Source organism: Rattus rattus, chromosome 4, assembly GCF_011064425.1.
Source record: "Rattus rattus isolate New Zealand chromosome 4, Rrattus_CSIRO_v1, whole genome shotgun sequence".
NCBI classification, from domain to species: Eukaryota; Metazoa; Chordata; class Mammalia; order Rodentia; family Muridae; genus Rattus; species Rattus rattus.
The window spans coordinates 162,918,775-162,936,926 of record NC_046157.1 but is presented as its reverse complement, the minus strand read 5'-3'; the positions used below and the strand labels follow the sequence as shown (position 1 = coordinate 162,936,926).

The 18,152-nt window shown below is 50.4% G+C and overlaps 1 protein-coding gene across 1 annotated transcript in view; it reads right to left on the bottom strand.

Moving 5' to 3' along the window:
• The window catches only part of Mlph (melanophilin), a 34,294-nt gene extending 16,981 nt beyond the window's left edge, over positions 1 to 17,313 (bottom strand). Inside the window, exons 1-7 of the mRNA XM_032901604.1 lie at positions 17,197 to 17,313; positions 11,465 to 11,597; positions 5,654 to 5,875; positions 5,419 to 5,531; positions 3,180 to 3,283; positions 1,755 to 1,877; positions 348 to 552 (exon numbers count right to left, since the gene is read on the bottom strand). Coding sequence (XP_032757495.1) covers positions 348 to 552; positions 1,755 to 1,877; positions 3,180 to 3,283; positions 5,419 to 5,531; positions 5,654 to 5,875; positions 11,465 to 11,574 — 877 coding nt within the window. The 5' untranslated portion in view covers positions 11,575 to 11,597; positions 17,197 to 17,313. The remainder of the gene's footprint in view (positions 1 to 347; positions 553 to 1,754; positions 1,878 to 3,179; positions 3,284 to 5,418; positions 5,532 to 5,653; positions 5,876 to 11,464; positions 11,598 to 17,196) is intronic.
• Positions 17,314 to 18,152: the final 839 nt, after the last annotated feature.

Genomic DNA, 18,152 nt, shown 5'->3' with positions numbered 1-18,152 from the left:
CCTGATGAGTAGCTACAGGCCCCTAGGTGGGACCGGCTCTACTGATCTTCCAGTGGAGCTTTTTGGACTTGGTGGTACTGTAGACGTTCTGAGGGAAATTGACAGTTCTCTACCCTATACCAGCAGCAGTGGGCTAGGGATAGCTTAACCCCTTTCCTGATAGTTCTAGGTATCGGAGAGAAGCACTGAGCCCAGGGAGGAAAGGGTCTATGGGGTTTCCTGAAGGACAATTACATTAAAAGAATTAATCAGTCTATGTAAACTGGGGGAAAGGCTTGCTTCTTGGGGATGCCTCCCCCCATCAATGCCCCTCTCCATCTCTGAAAGAGGCAGGTTGGAGTACCTACCAGGCATAGCTGTGGTCCCAAAGGCACTCTTGCAGGATGCTGCAGGCAAGTGCAGTTCAGAGTGAGCATCCTCTCCAGAGGGTAAAGGGCTGTATGGCTGCTCCTCAGGACTGGGGTAACACCCCGAAGCCCCTGCACCAGTCTCCTCCATGCCCTCAGGCTCCAGAGAGGTGGTATCCTCAGAGTAGGGCTCACCTGAGAGGGACTGAGGACATAGGCTGTCATTTTTGGCCGCTCCACTAGCTGAACACTAGACGGCCATCTGCTCTGGTACTGTGCTAGTCACCTCTGTTTTCAAACACTGCCAAGAACGCTTAACACCCTTCTGCTTCATGTCTGGGACACTGGGGTTCCCTGGGACACTGGGCCCAGGCATGATACAGGAGACAGAAGTATTTCTGAACAGCCAGGGACCCAGGTTCCCTCAGGCTAAAGCCTCAAAAACACTCCCGTGAAGATTTTTACTTCTTGGGAGAGAGGACATAGTAACTGTGTCTACTTCAGCAATCCTTGACGGTCAGAGGTCAAAGGGTGGAGGTGAGGTTTCCTGAGCAGCCTGCCCTTGGGCTGAGGGGGTCTGCATGGTGCCGCCATCCCCAAGGGATCTTGATGTTCAGGGTTCCCAGAGGCTACTGTCCCAGCATCTCCAGTCTGGTCTTGGCTGGTGGAGTGGCATGTTTTCTAGGGGAGGGGGAGAGTTGGAGGGGCAGGGCCTATGGTCCAAGGCCCCTTAGGGGCTGACTTCTCTGGCCCAGCTCAATCCAGCAATGTTTGAGCCTAAGAGCTACTGGAGGGTTCACAACAAAACAACATGCCATGGCCTTCAGAGTGTCTCCTGCACTCTGGGCATGGACTCTCCTCTTAAAATCAACCCCAAAGGGCAGAAATGAGGGGATAAGGTTTCAAAGAATTCTAAGGACCAAGGTCACGTGGTTAGCAAGTAGCACACAGTAAGAGGGGTGTGTTCACGTATGAGACTAGCCTATGAAGTGCATGAGGCCCAGGTAAGGTCCAGTCATAGCTCAGTGCTGGGTCCCGACTGACTCCTTGGTGGATGCCATTGTCCATTCTGTCCTCCCGGGTCCTTATTTCTAGGCTGAGCATTGACGACCACATTCCAGGCTTCGAACTCACCTGCCCGGCCTTACATTCCTGTCCGCCCCAACCTTTCCAAGTGTTCTGCTCAGTAACCTGAGAAGCTGTTCCTGGGAAGATGTGAAGCTTTTGAACCCTATGCTCCCACGGTCTGTCCCCAATAGTCCCCTCACCTTGAGAGTCTGATGTGACCACCTGTCTATATGACACTGCATCCCCAAGTGCAACTCCAACTAGGGCCCAAGCACGTCCCTCTCAACTCGGGTTCCTAAGAGGGGTGAGGGGGATGGGCAGACACAAGAGTGCACTGACCTGCAGGCTCTGGGCAGACTCAGGGACTGAGGACAGGCCCAGGGTGTGGCTGCAAGGCTGTATCGAGTGGTCTGAGTCTTCTTCAAAGTCCACATCCCGGAAGGAGAGCAGGCGCTTTTTCTTCTTGGGTGTAAGGTAAACAAGACTGATCAGACCCCAGTCCCACACTCAGCCTCCAGACAGTAGGCAGCCACCCCTGGGGACACTCACCTCTAGCTAGAAACTGACCTAAGGAGCTTTGAGGTGGCTGTGTGGCCTCTACCTCATCAGAAGTGACGTTGTACCCAGGGACCTAGCTGTGCTCTAAGGAAAATGAGTTCTTGGTCTGCTAGGTCTGTCTAGGGTGGGAGCTGCTGCAGGGCTAAAGGTACCCCAGACAGAAGGCATCCTGGGACTTTAGGTATCTGTACTCACTGACTATGGCGTAGAGGTAGGTAACCACTCCATTTTCTTTAGATATATGATTATTACTTTATAAACCCCACCCCTCAGTACAATTACTCTGATCCTTTAAATGCATGTTTTATTGTAGAATGGTCTAGACATTGGCTGGGTTGCATGCTGTGGGCTCAGCAAATGGTGTGAGTTGGATCCTGTGCAGAAGATGGCTGTGTGCCTGGGGCCTTTCTCAGATCTGATTCCACAGCCCTGCCACCTTCAAAGGGTTCAAGGCCCAGCTCCCACTCTCCAGCCTACTTCCCTCTCTCTGACCTGGCTTGTCTCCACCACCCAAAATAATTGAATGAGAAGAGAAACAACCACTTATAAAGACAAGGCTTATAATCTGAAAGGTGCAAGGGTGGCTTCCATGCATATCCCTTGAGCCATCCGGGCACAGGTCTGCCCTCCTGTACACTCTGTCACAGCACCTGGGTGTCCCAGAATGTTGGTCAGTCACGATTGGCCTTGCAGTGGGTTTTGTCCATCTGTACTTTTTTTTTTTTTTTTTTTTTTTTTTGTAGTTCGAAGTGAACACTGGGCTCCCATGCTTAGGAGCCAGGGGCTGGGAGGGAAGAGTTCAGGAGGGAGGGGCTTATGGAGGAGAGGGAGCTCAGGAGGGAGGGGCTTATGGAGGAGAGAGGAGCTCAGGAGGGAGGGGCTTATGGAGGAGAGAGGAGCTCAGGAGGGAGGGGCTTATGGAGGAGAGAGGAGCTCAGGAGGATAGGGCTTGGGGAGAAGGGAGGATCTCAGGAGGGAGGGGCTTGGGGAGAAGGGAGGATCTCAGGAGGGAGGGGCTTAGGGAAGAGGGAACCCCATGGTCAAGGATGAGGAACCACTGAGGACACAGAAGTTTTCAGGTGGGTGTAGGGTGGGAGCAAGGGAGAAATGCAGATGCCTGAGGTATGGCATGTCTGGGAGAGGCATGAGGATGGGCAGGAGACCTATGGAATTTATGGAGACAGACAGTGCCTGGGCAGGACTTACTTTGCTGTTGAGGGACTGGTCTTTGGTCTTTGTGTCCAGCTCTCCATCCTCATCTGTCTGCTCACTGTCTCCATTTTCTTCTTCCAAGCTTGGCTCAGATCCACCTGCAATTTACAGGTGTTTGGCTCCACCCACAGAGGGCCAAAGTGGGGACAACTTAACGGTCTCTGAACTCATTTTCCACGCACCTGCCAACCACCATCTGTGGAGGTTTGAATGAGAGTGGCTCCCATAACCTCATATGTTTGAATACCTAGTTGCCAGTTGGTGGAACTGTTTGGGAAGGATTAGGAGGTGTGGCCTTGATGGAGGAGGTGTGTCAAGGACTTTGAGGTTTCAAATGACTCCTGCCATTCCCAGCTCCCTCCTTGCTTGTGTCTCAAGATGTGAGTTCTTAGCTCCTGTCCTAGTATCAAGCCTGCCTGCCTTCCTGCTCTCATAATCTCCTGCCATGATGGTCATGGACTCTAACCCTCTGAAACCGTAAGCGCCAGATAAAGTCTTCTATGAGATGGTGTCTCCTCACAGCCAAGATATCCTCTCTCCTTCCCTTTCTCCTTTCTTCTATTTATATATGCTTCTACCTAGCTAGCCTGTTAACCACTGTATACCTGCTCATCTTTTTTTCCAATCCTTCCATCTACCACTGACCCATTGAGCCATCCAGAAACCCTGCCTAGCATCTTTGTCACTTTCACAACAGTGCACTACTGTCCTAGGGTGAACCAGGGCTTGAATGGCTATGGTGTCTCAGGTTTTGTCACTACAGTGGCCTTGGTCACTTGACAAACATTTTCATCCATCTTCCTGCCTGATGCTCTGCTGCCCATGAACAATCACCTGCTTGAGGGACAGAGGGACCAGATTCCTGGTCTTGTATAGCTGGTCTGCTGGGGCACAGACCTGGGAAGCCCTCGGGTGGACTTTCTCCATCCCACGGCCACTCTGAGCCTTCAGAGAGCATGGGGCAGAGGTGTATTGCAGGGTGGTGGAGTGGGAGGGGTCTGTGTCAGCAGAAGTAAGCATTCAGGTTTTGGAGGCAAACTTCCTGACTTCCTGGGGTGACATCAAAAGCTAAGCCATCCCCCTCCCTGCTCAGCCTTCAGGATCCTTTCAGATATGACATTTGACCTCTCTCTACACTGAGGATATTGGTCCCAGCCTCCCTAGTCATCTGTCTCCTCTGGCAGTCATGTTATGTGGTTTTCCATGTTCCTGCTTCAAAACAGAAATGTTTTCATTTCACTTGATTGGGAGAAAAGAAAGCGAACAAACAACAGACAACAAAAATGGAAGGCAGTAAATACTGCCAATCAGCTAGAAAAACCTGCATGCAAATATAGGGCCTCGGTAAGGAGGGGGGCGGCTGGGTACCTAGCAACAGGTGAGAATCATTTTCACACCAAGGCTGCTCCCCACAAAGAACCCATGGGTGGAAGGCCCCAGAGACAAGCCTCATTCTTAAGGTCTGCAGTGACACTGTGCCCAGGCTGGGTCAGTTCTCAGAACAGTACTTTGCTATTTAAGTTGGTTTTCCCTTTGTCTTTTAAGAAAGTCCCCTCTAGGAGGACAAGAAAATGGCTCAACTGCTTGCATAGGGTCTGAGAGTTCCCAACACCCACACTGGGTCGTGGTGTGGTTCCCGAGTACCCATAACTCTAGCTCCAGGCTGCCTAATGGTCTTCTTTAACCTCCACAAACCTGCACTCGTATGTACAGTCCCCACCCCACCCCAATGGTTAATTTTTAAAAATCTTAAAAAGAATTGGAAAGAAGAACGTGCCCTCTCCTTCCTTGTACTGGAGCCAGCTAGGGAGACTGACGCCTTTGTGCTGAGAATCCCTGCAAGGAAGTGCTGCTAAGTTGTTTTCTGTTGTCCCACAGCGCCGCCTGCTGGTCTTAAGGGCAGTAATTTTTGAAATTGGCAGGTTAACGCAGTCAGGAAGCTTTAATTCCCACAGTTTTCAAGATAGCCAAACTTCTGAAACTCAGTAAACTTCTAAGTGATAGCTCCTTAGTCTTCAACATGGAATAAAATTTTAGAAGCATTCACACAACACACACACACCCACTCACCCAATGACTTCAAATATTGGGGGTGTTTACAGCAAGCTGGAAACCCCAGGGAGCTGGAACACCACAAGGGCACCAGAAAACTGCGCCCCCCACAGGCGACAACCAACCCCATTCTAAGGGTTCTTCAGTGCCTGGAACATCCCCAGGCCAGTTCCCCCCTTACCTCCACCCTGCAGCCGCCCACAGAGAGACCGGATCACCTTGGCACTCCCAAAACGCTTGAAGCGAGCTCTCACATGCTGGTAGTACCACTCCAGGGAGCCAATCTTCAAGACTCTGCGGGGGAGATGGGTGCAGCCTGAGGCAGTGTCTTCCCCTCTCCACCCTCCAGCCACACCCGCCAAAGGGACACTCCGGGCTCAGACACCATTAGGGGCGCTCTATCTCCCTCTCCTCACCTGGCCAAGTGGCAGGGGTCGCAGAGCCAGCCCTGCTCTTCTGGGTGGACGTGGCTGCAGCTTTTGCAGACGAAGAGGCCGCATTCTAGACACTGCCGTCTGCTGTTCACGAGTAGCCGGTAAGGCTGCAGGCAGCGGGCACAGTGGGTCTCATTCAGATGGGCTGTGTCCGACAGCAACTCCCTCTTGGAGCTCTCCTTTTGGATCTTGCCCTTCAGCCCCCTTGGAAAAAATGACATAAGAGATACATCAGACGGCTTGTTTCTACAACCGCTGTGTGAATGCACGCAGTGTGAATGGGCACTTCGTATGCAGAGGACAGTGGCTGAAGCTGAGAGAAAGCACCCACCCACCGGCTCATGGCAAAGAGCCATCTTGCCCTCTTCCTGGAAGGGACAAATAGGTCGGACTTAAATCGTACACAATTTTGATAGGCTAGAGATGAAACCTATGATTTTCACAGAAAAGGCATTGCCTTTAAAACATTTCTGTGGCATTTACGATTGAACCTGTGCCCTCTCTTGTGGATAACAGAATCCTGAGGAAAAGTCAGGTGACATTTCCCCAGCAAGTGGTTTAGGGTGTCTCTAGCAAGGACCAAACTGAGGCCCAGGACTCTCCCTGCAGAGCCTGACTGAGGTGCTTGGCTTGGAGAGGCTCCAGACAGGAATCACCCTGTAGCCGGAAGTTCCAGGAGAAACCTGTTCTACTAGACTATCTGGTTTGAAGTAACACAACTTCCTGGTGAGCCTTCCAAGTGGGACCAGCTGCCACCACTGAAGATGGAAAAATGTCCCCCAGATCCCAATGAATGAACCTCTTTTGTTCCAAGCTTCACCCAATGTTTGCCAAACATAATATTTTTAGTTTTAAATGGGATAATGGTAATCTGTCCTTAGTGAGAAAAATTAGCAAGACACTGGGTCCACTGTCTCCTGAGGACATTCAAGCTTTTAATTTCTATGGGGTTTGAAGTGGCAATGGCCCACTTCAATGGGCCAACAAGAAAAAGAAGGGTATGCATAGGAGAGATAGAAAGACAGAGAGACAGAGAGACACACACAGAGAGAGAAGGACAGAGGGACAGAGGGACAGAGACACAGACACAGAATAGCCATAATTTTAACTGTTACATTGTTTTTATACAGTTTTGAATTAGAATACAGTGTATTGGGTGTCATCATGGTTTCTTCACTCCTGTCATGATACTCTGTTCTCTGCTGTGTCTTCCCCTCCTCCCTGGAATCTGCTTCCTTTCCCTTTCCTATTTAATCCCTACGTATACTTTTCTTTAATGGACTCCAACACCCTTTCTATTTCCCACCTCCCTTAAGATCACTTCCTCCAGCCAGGCAGGCAAAGTGGTGCACGCATCTTTAATTCCAGCACTTGGGAGGCAGAGGCAGAGGCAGGCAGAGCTCTGAGTTCAAGGTCAGCCTGGTCTACAGAGCAAGATCCAGGACAGTCAGAGCTACACAGAGAAACTCTGTCTTGAAACAAAACAAAACAAAACAAAAACAAAAATAAACCAACCAAACAAACAAAACCACAAAACAAAACAAAACAACAAAACCAAGAAACCAAACCCCTCTCCCAGACCCCAAACAAATAAACAACAAAAGAGTTCTCTCTCTTTCTCTGCTCTCAGGATCCCTTTTCTAGTTTTGTGACCTATAAACACCCAAATGTAAATGCAAATAGTTGCATAAAAATGTAAGCCCTTGTCTTTCTGAGTGTGACTGGTTTCACTTAACATAAAGATTTATGGTTGCATCCATTTTTCTGCAAACAACATGCTTCATGGCTGCCTAAAATGCTACTGTGTACACACACCACATAATCTTTGTTGCTTCATCTGTTGACGGCCATCTAGACTGGTTCCATTTTCTGGGGATTTCTAACACTGCAGCAGTAATCAGGGATGTACAGGACCTTCTGTGGTGTGCTAACTCAGAATCCTTTGGATGTGTGTCCAGGCCTGGCACAGCTAGCTGAGGTCTTATTTTTGGAACCTCCATATTGCCTTCCACAGTGGCTGCAACCAGTCTATATTTTATGCCAGCAGTGAACCAGGGATCCTGTTTTCCACATCCTTGCCAGCACTGGCTGTCAGTTGTTTTCTCAGTGGTAGCCATTCAGACTGGGGTGAGATGGGATCTCAAAGCAATTTTTGTTTGCATTTCCCTGATGCTCAAGGATGCTAATCACCCTTTGAAGTATCTACTGTGTTTATAGTTTAATAGAGCTCTCTCTATTAAATTCATCAGTCCACTTATTGATCTCCGATTCGGTTTTTGGTATTTAATTTTTATAGTTCTTATGATGTACTTTTCTAACCTATTCTATTCTATTCTATTCTATTCTATTCTATTCTATTCTATTCTATTCTATTCTATTCTTAGCTGTGCTGTTAATCTCTTCCTGCCCCTAGTCTATGGGCTTAATTTTGTCTTAGGTAGGAACATATAAGAAGAGGCCCAGTGTCTACAGACTTGGCTGCACCCACCATTTCAGACATCAGAACAAAACATCACTGAATAGGACCAACTAGCTACTTGCCCTGGCTAGTTTTTATGTCACCTTGACACATGCTAGAGTTATCTGAATGGAGGGGACCTCAATTGAGAAAATGCTTGCATAAGATTCAGCTGTGGGACATTTTCTTAATTACTGATTGAAGAGGGAGGGCCCAGCCCATGTGGGCGGTGCCATCCCTTGGATGGTGGTCCTGGGTTCTATAAGAAAGCAGGCTGAGCAAGCTATAGGGAGCAAGCCAATAAGCGGCACGCCCCCTCATCCCCCATGGTTTGTGTATTAGTTCCTTCCTCCAGGTTCTTGCCCTGTTTGAATTCTTGTCCTGACTTTCTTCCATGATGAACAGTGCTGTGGAAGTGTAGGTAAAATAAACCCTTCCCCCCCCCCCAAGTTACTTTTGTCCTGATGTTTCATCAAGCAATATAAACTGTAAGACAACTTGTTACCAGGAGTGGGGTGTTGCATTGCTGTGACAGACCTAACCATGTTTTGTGGAAGTCTGGGAAAGGACTTTCGAACTAAAAGCTCCCGAGTGTTGAGAACTCAGCGAGCTGTTCTGTTTCACAGGAGACAGAGCTTGGAAGTATGAATGCTGAAGGAAATGCGGGAGATGGTGGCCTGCCTTGTGAATAGTTTAAAGACTATTGGGGGTCATTTGTTCTTTTGAATTAAGACTACGATTATGTGGTTCTGGTTAGGTGGGGCTGAAGAATGAACAGTGACTAATGAGATACCAGAATGACTTAAGTGAAACCGTTGCTTTGCTGGGCCTCTTGATGCTGGTCAGCTGAACTGATAAATTAGCAGTGATTAAGAGGAGGCCAGCTTGGTTGAGGTGAAATCTGCTGGGGGAGTGTTTCCAGAGAGTCAGCACATAAAAGCAGTGCTACAGAGGCAATCAAGGTTTTGCCTTGCACTAGCAGCTGAACCCCATGACTGCAGAGGGAGTCTAAGGCTAGACCGAATGATGGTAACAGGTCACTCAAAGGAATAGTGACCCTTAGGAGGCAACAGAAAGGAAAGAGTAAGGGGTAGAGGCAGAGGCTTGAAGGTAGTAAGTAGGTAAGGAATCCCTGTCAGGGATGTGAGTGAAGGGGTGTGGCAGCCTTCCTGAAGACTCTGGGAAAGGAATGGTCCAGGTGGAAAGGAAACTGTTGGGGAGAATGTGGGGGAGGGGATGTGTGAATGCAGGAGACAGAGGCCAAGCAGAATCCCACTGATGTCTCATCCTGATGCTAATAATCTCCAGCACTGGCAGACAAATGACTTCCTCTGTCAGTGATTGCTCTGGGCTATCCTTGTCTGCAGGGATGCTGGATCAGCCGAGGGTGATTTTTAATTTTAATGTTATTTTAAGTGTAGGGTTGTTTTTACCTCATTGTTTGTCTGTGCACCATGTCCATAGACCTGGTGACATGAAGGCCCGAAGCAGGTATTGGAGCCTTGGAACTGGAGCTACAGATGGTTGTAAGCCATCATGTAGGCGCTGGGAATCAAACCCAGTTCCTCTGGAAGAGAAACGAGTGCTCTTAACTGTTCAGCCGGCTCTCCAGCCCCTTCTGCTGACTTTTAAATATGCCCCTTTGCCTGTCTGTGTCTCATGATGACAGGTCTTTCATAGATTATCTCAGGAATTCCTGTGTATTTGCACAGATCAGAACTGCACACCTATTTGCCTTTCTGGGAAGGTTAGCAGGTCTAATATTTGGTTAATGGGCTGCGCCCTTTGTACAGGATGTGCCATTTAAGTGTATTTCAGTTACTCCCTTCCCTAGGACACGAGTCACTGAGGCTGGCTATGCATCACTTGGTTGCTCTTTGTGGGTTTTGGGGCTGTCCAGTGATTCCCACCACAGCCTCAGCTGAGCGTTGGACCTGACACACAGAGGAAGAGATATTGAGAGGACTTTAAAGACTCAGGCACAAGGCAAGGCAGAGTGCAGGCTCTCAGTCCCGCTGAGGTCTCCTTTGTACATAGTGTCGGGTGACTCAGGTCCAGGATGGGGTGTCCCAGGAGGGAGGGGCTCACAAGTGGAGACTAAGCTGGCCGTTCTCGGCAAGGTTTGCTTTGGCAATGCTATGTTTGTGTAGTATAAAAATAATAACATGATTATATTTTCTGTCCTTTAAAGACCCAGGTGACTCATGCAAATAGGGAATGCATGGAAGATAAGAGACACACCTCTGGAATTCTCTCTCAGTTTAGGAAAATGGGACAAGGGAACCGTACTGCAAAGGTCAGAGGGATGTCAGAGGCATGTGGCTGGGAGACGTCAGGTTGTGGGAGACCATGGAATTAAGCAGCCAGCTCCTACAGCATGTTTCAAGAGAGGGAGGGAGAGAAGGAAGGAGAGAGAGGGAGGGAGGGAGGGAGGGAGGGAGGGAGAGAGAGAGAGAGAGAGAGGTGTCTCTCTGTGCGTCTGTGTGTGTGATATGTGTATATATGTGTGGTGTGTGGAGTCTCTCTCTGTGTGTGTGTGTGTGTGTGTGTGTGTGTGTGTGTGTAGTTTACAGACTAAAGGAGACTAAAAAGATAGACAATTGAGCTGGGAATCCTATAATTCCAACACTGGAGAGCCTGAGGCAGGAGGATCTTGATTTTGAGGCTGGCTTGAGCTACATGGTGATACTGCCATCAGACGTAAGAGAAGGGGAAGGGGGAGGGAGGAGGAGGAGGAGGAAGGAGAAGGAGGGAGGAAGGAAGGGAAGAGGAAGAGGAAGGGAGGAAGGAGGAGGAAGGGAAGGAGGGGGGGAAAAGGAGGAGGAAGATGGGGAGGACAAGAAGAGGAGGAGGAAGGAGGAGGAAGGAGGAAAGAGGAGGGAGGAAGGAGGAGAAAGGAGGAGAAGAAGAGGAAGAAGGAAGAGGAAGGCAGGAGGAAGAGACAGAGGAGGAGGAAGAGGAGGAGGAGGGAAAGAAGGGGTGCCCCTCACATCCCTGAACAGGACGGAAGCCAACTTCTGCCTGAATCCCTTCAGAGCCAAACCACATTCACCAAGTAACAAAGTGAGCTCCTTTTCTCTCTGCAAAGTGGAGCCTCGGGACCTCGGGACTTAGAAGACAGCTCCCAGGAGAAGAGTCAAGTTCTCTTCAGAGAACAGAACTCATTCCACAACAAGGAAGCCAAAGCTTGACAGGAAAGCCAGTTCCCAGATCATGGCTTCCCATCCACTCTGTTCACCCTGCTCCTCTGGCCACATACCCACCTGCCACACCAGAGGTGACAGCCGCTTGGGACATCAGGGGGCCTGAACGCTATGGCTCAGCCAGACACTTACTGGAGTCTTTCTTCTTCTCGCCTCCTGAGGTCGAAGTCCCGCTGAATCACTGCCCAAACATGTTCGGCCTCCTCGTCTGTGAGCTTGGAGAGGTCCAGCTTTCTCCCCATCTCTGCGCCTCATCCAGGCCACCCTGGAAAGTCACAGGGCCACAGCTGATGAACCCCAGAGAGCCCCCGGGATACTAATAAGTCCCAAAGGGAGATTAGCAAAAACACCCACGGGTATGCATTGGGCCAGATGGTTTTTTTAAACCTACAAATACCTGTCTGGGAGCTAGGGCCATTTAATAAATTTCACACAGTTAAATGAATGGAAGTAGGGATGTGAGAAGTTAGTTCTTGCCCCCACCGCCCTCCAGGGTATGCGTACAGCCACCCTCACTTTTCTGCTGTAAAAAGAGTGCCTCATTGCATTTGCTCATAAAAGAGAAAACCGTGTCTAAACCCACTCCAGCTCTGAGTCCCAAGGGCCATTGCCCATGACCTTCAGAGCGACAGGCCCGGACTCAGAGAGCAAGGGTGCTTCTGAGACTGGCTCCATGGGTAGGCATGATGGCTAATCTCCACTGTCAATGTGACTGGATTTAGAATTATCTAGGTGATGCGTCTCTGGGTGTATCATCTCGAGATGATCCCTCACTGTCTGAAAGGTCTACAGTCTTCTTGGGTGGGGGCTTCCTGCTTAGGGCTGTCACATGTTAGAAAGACCCTGGGGACATTATACTAGCATGATGCCAAATGTGCTTGCTCCAAGAATATTCTTGCAAGGCCCAGCCTCCTCAAGCAGTTTCTTTGCATGTTTGAGTGGATCCGTGGCTGGTCCTCGGATCCCTGTGGGTGGCAATATTCGGGGGTGGATGGGGTGGGGCGGGATATTTATTCCCTTCGTAGTCACTAACAGCTTTGATCTGTATGCTCTTACAGTGGGCAGTGGATGTGAGGCAGGCCAGTGAAAGTCGTGATGTAGATGAGCAGAGAAAGATAGGCTCTCTTATTGAGTTTTTGTACAGAGATGTCACATGGTTCTCACAGGGCATATCTATGTGACACTATATCTGGGTATAAAACTAAAGGCATCATTGACAATGGTTGACTATCCCTCAGGTATCTTCCCTGAGAACATGGCATAGCACCACCTCCCAATGGAGGATTTTTCTCATCACACAGTGGGCTCTATTCTTTTGCTGGTCACTCCTTTCTGAAGTTTCTTCATCCTTCTGAGTGGTCAGTGAGGTTATGTTACTTTTAAGCTCCCTGGGGACAGTAACTCTGTTTGACCCTGGTACATAGGTCCTTTCTATGCTCGTCAATGTTTGCAGCAGGTCATGCAGGGAGGCTGATGGGTGACTCCTACTCTAGCTAGCTCCAGAAACCATAAGGTTCTAGGAACGACAGAGTTTAGATGCTAGAAAGACCTGCTTTGGGTGACTGCAAGTTGACTAGCACTGAGAGACCCCAGCAGTCTTCTTTGGGGATTTGACTTAATTTCTTGGGAACATGGAGAAGGGGACCAGTCAGGTGCTCTCATGAGGAGCCTAGAAAGGACCTGTGTACCAGGGTCAAACAGAGTTACTGACCTCAGGGAGCTTAACTGTAACACAATCTCACTGACCACTAGGGATGAAGAAACTTCAGAAGGGTGGAAGTAGGGAGGGACCAGCAAAGGAATAGAGCCCACTGTGTGGTGAGAGAAGTCCTCCATTGGGAGGTGGTGCTGTGCCATGTTCTCAGTGGAGATACCTGAGGGAAAGGCCTCCACTGTCAACACATTCCTACAAACCTGGAAGTCTCTAACTTGCTTTCAAATCCTGAGATTCGCCCTCTACAGCCACCAGTTAGAAGCAGTCAGTACGAACATTTGAGAAGAACAAGCTGTGTCAGAGAAGCACTTTACTTTGGCCACACAGAGGTTAACTGGGGCCCCTAGCCTCGGAACTCATTAGCTCGAGGCAGGAGGATCTCTACTTGAAGGTTAACCTCGGTTACGTAGTGGGACCACATCTCAAGAACAATTTCAAAACTAAGAACAAGAAATGTTGTGATGATTAATCGTCCTTGTCAGACCTGACTGGATTGGGGACCACCTAGGAGATACAACTCTGCGCATGTCTGTGAGCGCGTTTTCAGAGAGGTTTAACGGAGAAAGGAAGACTCACCCTGAATGTGGGGAGCACCATCCCATGGGCTGGGGTCATTAAAAGGAGAAACTGAACGGAGTGCCAGCACGCATCTGCTTCCTGACTGAGGGTGCAGTGTGACCAGCTGCCTCACACTCCTGCTGCCACGGCCCGCGTCACAAACCACCACCCCGCTTTCCCCACCTTGACTGCATCCTAAAACTGTGGGCGAAAGTAAACCCTTCCTTCTGTGGCTTCTGTCAGGTATTTTTCTTTTCCACAGCAAGAAGAAAAGTGGGTAATAACAGGTTAATAGCAGTAAGTTAATAACTTCCAGGCAGATGTTATTAAAGTGAATTTCCGGAGTCCACCACTGCCCACCAGCATAGCCCCCGACATTGTGCCTTCAAATCGGTGAGAGGTAACTTCTCCATATTGTTTTACTCGCCCCTTAACAGTCCCAACCTCTGGCACAGTGGTGATTTTGAGGAATGCACTCAGAGGGTGCCTCGGGGTGGGCAAGAAAGTATCACAGGACAAGTGCACTCTCTGGGCCGTCCCCTCAGGACACGTGGTGTCTGGCTTCTAAAGAACGGAACAAGGCGTTCTTCTTTGGTGGGTGACTGGGGCTCATTCATCCCGAATTCTCATCGTTTTAGAGCAAGTGTCTTACGGGTCACTTAAGCGCTATTCTTGGAGCAGACGAGCAGCGTGACCCTCAGCTGAGGGCTCTCACCCTCTCGTCCCCTGAAGTAGAAATCGAAGTCCGGGGGTGCTTAAATCTTCAGTGTAAAGGAAAAGCCAAAGGAGAAACCACCTCTTGTCTTATCCTCAGGGTTTGACTTGACTAATAACTTTTAAAATTTATTTTTAAAATTTTTAAAAATTTATTAAGTTTTTAAATTATTAGCTTTTTGAGGTTAAGTCTACAAACTAACGGCTTCATCAAGGCACCCTCATGAATATTTTGTCATTCTACAGATGAAGAATAATGCTCAGTGGCATTTTGAGGACACGCCGATGGCTTCACTGCCCAGCTCAGTCCAGCATAGGGTGTGCTCAGTTGAAGTGGGTTTGAAAGGGTAGCCCCTTGGCCAGGCATGGTCTGCAGCTCCCACCAAGCCAGTGCTCCTAGGTCATCCCTTACTTGCTCCTCACCAAGGGCTCTGCTCTTGTACGTCTGTACTTATAACACAGTTGTAAGTGCGAAGGGCAGGGCATGCGCCAGACCGCTGGAAGGCTCAGGGCTGCCCCGTGTCTGGCCATGCAGGGGGGATGGGTACTTGTTGGGCAGGGCGATGCCTCCAGGCTCTGGCTGTTCCTTGTCTGTGCTGATAACCCAGTCACGAGCTTCCTGAGCCCTCAAGCACCCTCAAGTTCTCTTTGCTCCACTGCTTAGCTTTAATCCTGTTTCAAACCGCTGAGGTGCCAGCTGTCCCCATTACTTAAGATTCCCATGGGGAGCGGGGAGGCATCGGCATCGGAAAGAGTAGCCAGCAGGAAGCAGAGAGGAGAGCTAAGAGGGAACCACCCAGACCTGGCTGCAGGGTTTCAAGCGAGTGCTGCCTTTATGTATTAAAGGCTTGAATGATCACATTGGCCTCGCTGGAGGGAAACTTGTAGATAAAGACCTGGTTTATCTGCTTCTGGGGCCACCTATCCCAGAACCAGGTGCATCTGTGACTGTGAGCAAACAAACCGGGAAACAACTCATCGATGGCAGCCGACTCGGGCAGGCAGGTCCTGCTGATAAAGGTGTTAACAGGGGTGCCAGCTATGACTCCTTTGGAGCTGTCTCCAGAGCTTCTGGGTGTGTGTGTGTGTGTGTGTGTGTGTGTGTGTGTGTGTGTGTGTGTGTGGCTTACACCAAAGGGGTACTGGGGCCTCCAGACTCTAGAAGAGAGATGAGCATACCGCCACTCGGAAGCACCCCCTACCCCACAGAAGTGCCAGGTGACACCACGAAAGGCTTCTACAAGTCAGGCTGCCTGGCAGCACTTCCAGCTTGATTCTCATTGGTTCTGGGGGAGCCACACTTATCCATGGCTATCGGTTCTGATCTACATGCCAAGCTTCTACTCCAGGCCACGGCAAGACCTGAACCAACGGCAGCTGCAGAGTCTGCAGCTGGGCTTCCAAACCAGTTCGAGCCTAGGCAGCTTGGATCCAGACAGGTCCCTCCTGCTCTCAAGATCTCAGTGTCCCTGTCTCTACTGTGAGAGGTCGGGGCCCATGGGTAATCCTGTCACTGTCAGCTGGCATATGCTGAGTTGTTCCCCAGTCTGTTTACTCACAGCCACAGATGTGCCAGGTTCTGGGACGGGTGGCACTAGAAGCGGATAAGCCAATCTTTATCGACAAAGGCCTCCGGTCATCTCTAACCCAGTATGATGCTGGCATCTTAGACTTAAGAGGCACCACGGTGGTAGGGGGCAGTGTATATACATGTCAGGGATGTGTGTGTCTTCTTTCAAAAGTCGCTTTTGAAAAGAACAAGACAGTGAGCCCCTAAAAGCTGCTTTAACTGCACAGCCAGGACACATGGCCGTCCTGCATCAACTCTGAGGGGAGGGAAAATTATCACAAGCCTGTAGGCTTTGGGATCCTCTTTGCCCCTTCCTGACCTCACCTCTCTCAGCAGCTTTTCAGGGTCACTAGTGCATCAGGAAAGCCAGTTTCTCGTGCGTGCGTGTGCTGGGCCCGGGTTCTCAGTGGGTACCGACCTTGGAGATGGGACACTGATCGATCCCCCATCCTGCCTGGTGCTGCTTTGATTTTAAGAAGTGACACCTTGGAGACTTAGGAATGGTGGTGGTGGTGGTGGTGATGTGGGGGTGGGGCGTGGGGGGTGGTGCTTCTGGCCAGGAAAGCTGTTTGGTGTGTCTCACTAAGGCCCTGTAATCAATTGGGGGATGGGTGGGTGTCAAATGACAAACATCTGGGCCAGGGAGCCATCAGGCCCAGGGGTGCAACAACCTCACTGCCCTGCTACCCCTGGTCTTTAGCCCATCCCTTTCCCCAAGACGTATGTCCTGGGTATCTAGGGGAGTCTTGAACCCTCATTATCACTCAAAGCCCTCAGAAGGCAATGTGAACGGTTCGCCCAGCATAAAAACAGAACAGACAACCGAGTCTTCCTAGATCTGTGAGACTCAGCTCCCTCACAGGCTTGGACACAGTGGGGTGACGCCCGAGGTGCCAACAGCCCACCCACCTTCTCACATTCTCATAATAAGGAAGAGGGCCCAGGGAAACGATGGACCAACTGAAAATGATTCCACTAAGTCTGGTGCTTTCAGAGGTCTGGAGGAGGGCAGGTGCCTCCTTCGTGCACCAAGACTAGCTGGGCAGCCAGGAGGAAGTTTCTGTACAAATAACCTCTCACCCTGGGCTCCAGTGCAAGTCTCCAGGGGGCACCAGCTCTTAGCTCTAAGGAAGCTTTTGATTAAAACCAACCGTTTAGCCCCAAATGAGCTCCCCAGTGGTTTAGCCCACTGTGACTGAGGCATCCAGAAGAAGCCCGGAGTTGGGGGTTCAGTGTTGCTGCACCCTCCCGGGAGCCAGATTCCCTCTCCTGGGAGCTCTGCAAGTCCCAGGTCTTTGGTGCACTCACCAGCCTCTCTCCTGGGATTGCTCAGCCTCTGGCTCTGGCTCTGTGAGTCCTGGCCTCTGCTCCTTTCTCTTAGGTCGTGAGAGAGAAACCCCAGGCACCGAGGGAGGCCAGTGTCCAGTCAGGAAGCACTGAGCTCGACAGAGCTGAGTGCAGGGATCCAGTCAGCTGTGGCACCAGTCCTGCCCAGCTTGCGGCTCAGATCACGTGGGCTACTCCTGTCCCGCCCAGCTCCGGGTTCACCGTGCACCCCAGGGTGCCTGGACAGGCCAAGAGCGGAGCAGACACCGGTGGCCCTCCTGAAAGGCGCTGAAGTGGGTGTGGAGGACAAAGCCTCCTTGTCCTGAGCGGGTTGAGAGCTGCACACACCTCGGATTTGTGCGCTCAGTTCCCTCACTGAGCTCTGGTCCCCCTTAGGAGGAACCTGTCGGCAAACCACACCCTCCGGGAACGCGGTACCTCCTCGAATACCCATTTTAACTCATTACTTAGACAGCTTCACAGAGAAACTGAGGATCAGAAAAGCGCCCTACCGAAAGTCACCAACTAGTCAGTGAGACTGCGAGCCCAGGGTTTCCAGTCGCGAGTCCTCCAGGGCCTCAGATGGATTCCCAAGCATCCCCCACCCCCAAATGAGCAGCCTGGCCAGGGCTTTCACTACTGAGAAAAGCTCGTAGGTCTGTGGTCTGATAACTCTCCACCCAGAGATCTGCCCGGACGTTGAAAGAACCATACCTCGCCCAATGCGCCAGCGTCCGAGAATCCTAACCTAACCCTGTTACAAAAGCACACTTAGCCAAGGGTGTGCTAGTTCACACACAAAACCCCAAGGCTTGGGAGGCAGAAGCAGGAAGATTGCTGAAATTTTCAGACCAACCTGTGCTAGTATTGAGTTCCAGCCAGGCCAGCCTGAGCTACAGAGAGAGCCCTCTACTCTTTAGAGATGAGTTTTACAACTC